Here is a 1,910-nt window from a genome sequence, read left to right as displayed (position 1 = left end):
GCGGACCCTGTAGGAGAGAGTAGGAGAAACATCTTTAATTTTCATGTTTTATTATTCAAGAGAAACAGGTGTGTGAAGGTTTGAAACTATTCGATCAATTTTACCAGTAGCTCATGTTATTAAAGTGCTCTGTGAACTGAGTCAGGTTTGGACTCTTCTCCTCGTTTTGCTCCTTAGCCCAGAGCAACACCTCAGGAATCTAAGGGAAAGATCAAGGTGGAATAAGTGCACGTTTTTTTTAAACAACAAACACTTCTACAACACACAGAAAAACATTAACTCAGATTAACTGCAGTTTGCCCCACCTCTATTTTGTAGAAGAGCTCAGCATCAAGAAGTGTGAGCTGATCGGCAATTTCATGACTTCGGAAGTCATGAAGCGTTCCAGGCCTGTGAGGACACACACAAACATGTAGTCTCTTGTTAATAAGATAAGACTTTAGTCATCCCACACTGGGGGAATTCACTTCTCTAATATGCACTGCTAATGCTCTCATTCACTATGTTACAATAAATGGGAGAAAACAAAAGTAGATTTGAATTTAACTTTATACTGAAATGATTCCTGATCGTATGAAACCACTTTAAGAGCATCATCTAAAATAGTTTTAATTTCTAACTGTCTCCTTTACTGGGCTATAAAAGACACACCCAGCAGTCTAAGAAGATGAAGAGCCTTTGAGTGATAAGTTACCTCGCAGAGACCCCACGGGCAGCGAGGGGCTTGAGGGAGTTAGTGTAACGGAGCAGCTTCTTCTGCTCCACCTTGTCAAGGATGTTCTTGCGCAGCACACGGGCAAGACTCAGCTCGCCATTGCACACCAGCGTGAACACCAGGTCCATGAGCTGTTTCAAGATGTCTTCTGTCAGCTCCACAAGGCTAGAGGACAGAGGTAGATACAAATGGAACTTCAACAACTCGACTAAAAGTTGAAAAGCAAAACGACTGGCTGTGAAAATTTAGGGAACGATTAAAAGCTGTATTTGTTAGGAACCGGTAATTCACAGCTTTCTTGTTTAAGCAATAAAAACAGATGATTTACATTAAATATAAGAAAAGTCGTTGGGTCACAAACTGACAACAGAAACTATTTGCCCATACATTCAAATCCAAATATAGATTTTCCTCATTAAAACAGCCACTCATTTAAAAATATATATATTTGGGGTTTTTTGGCCATCAGCGACCAGTTCGGTGAGTATAGTTTCTATCTCTGTTCTTGTAGTTACATCTCAACATTTTAACGATACAATGTAATACGTGTATTGATTTTTGGTTTAGTTGTCGTGTGTATTCGGACTGCATTGTTCAGGATAAATACTCGCAGTAGACACTGTTACACCCAGATATACAGCAGATAATGCCCAGTGCAATTATTTCCCCAATATCCACTTATTTAGATTCCTTGCAGATAAAAATTTGTTTTTATAAGTTTTAAAAAAACAAACCTTGTGAAAACACTGGACGTCATTGTAATTTCTATCTAAACATAGAAATCTCAGAGAGAATCAACAGACAACTGCAAATTCTTAACCAAAACACTGGGAGTCATACTCACCACAGCTCATCTACCACGCGGACCAGCACAAAGAAGGTGTTCTTGCTGACTCGCTTCTTAAAGGTGTCTGGACTGTGGCAGAACCTGGTATATGTGCTTTGTGGTCAAGGTAAATGCAGCCATAGTATTTACAATATATAAAAGTACTGCTTAGAAAAAAAGCAACACAGTGTATATTTGAACAGTGATGTCAAAGAGCTTCTTGGCCTTGTCTAATGTGTGAAATGAAGTTCCTTTCAAAGTTCCATTTAAGTTTGGTAACATTTTGAAGTTTACTGATTTCCAAGTTGTTCAATTTTGGGAGAAACAGTGATCAAATGTTGTTTGTGATGCCTGAGAGATCTGTCTTAC

At 38.7% G+C, this 1,910-nt stretch overlaps 2 protein-coding genes across 12 annotated transcripts in view; one reads left to right on the top strand and one right to left on the bottom strand.

The window, feature by feature from the left end:
- The window catches only part of dab2ipb (DAB2 interacting protein b), a 791,247-nt gene that overhangs the window by 139,858 nt on the left and 649,479 nt on the right, over positions 1 to 1,910 (top strand). The gene's annotated exons all lie outside the window — the stretch shown is intronic.
- rapgef1b (Rap guanine nucleotide exchange factor (GEF) 1b) overlaps positions 1 to 1,910 on the bottom strand; it is a 35,325-nt gene that overhangs the window by 2,362 nt on the left and 31,053 nt on the right. Inside the window, exons 19-23 of one of the 4 annotated variants that reach the window (XM_025062573.1) lie at positions 1,560 to 1,652; positions 695 to 880; positions 306 to 390; positions 105 to 199; positions 1 to 7 (exon numbers count right to left, since the gene is read on the bottom strand). The exon at positions 1 to 7 is cut by the window's left edge and continues 72 nt beyond it. In XM_025062573.1, coding sequence (XP_024918341.1) covers positions 1 to 7; positions 105 to 199; positions 306 to 390; positions 695 to 880; positions 1,560 to 1,652 — 466 coding nt within the window. The other 3 variants (XM_025062570.1, XM_025062569.1, XM_025062571.1) reach the window with 3 other exon arrangements.

This window comes from Cynoglossus semilaevis, chromosome 14 (genome assembly GCF_000523025.1).
Source record: "Cynoglossus semilaevis isolate Cse_v1.0 chromosome 14, Cse_v1.0, whole genome shotgun sequence".
Taxonomy (NCBI): Eukaryota; Metazoa; Chordata; class Actinopteri; order Pleuronectiformes; family Cynoglossidae; genus Cynoglossus; species Cynoglossus semilaevis.
The sequence above is the reverse complement of the archived record's forward strand: the minus strand, read 5'-3'. Positions and strand labels throughout refer to the sequence as shown.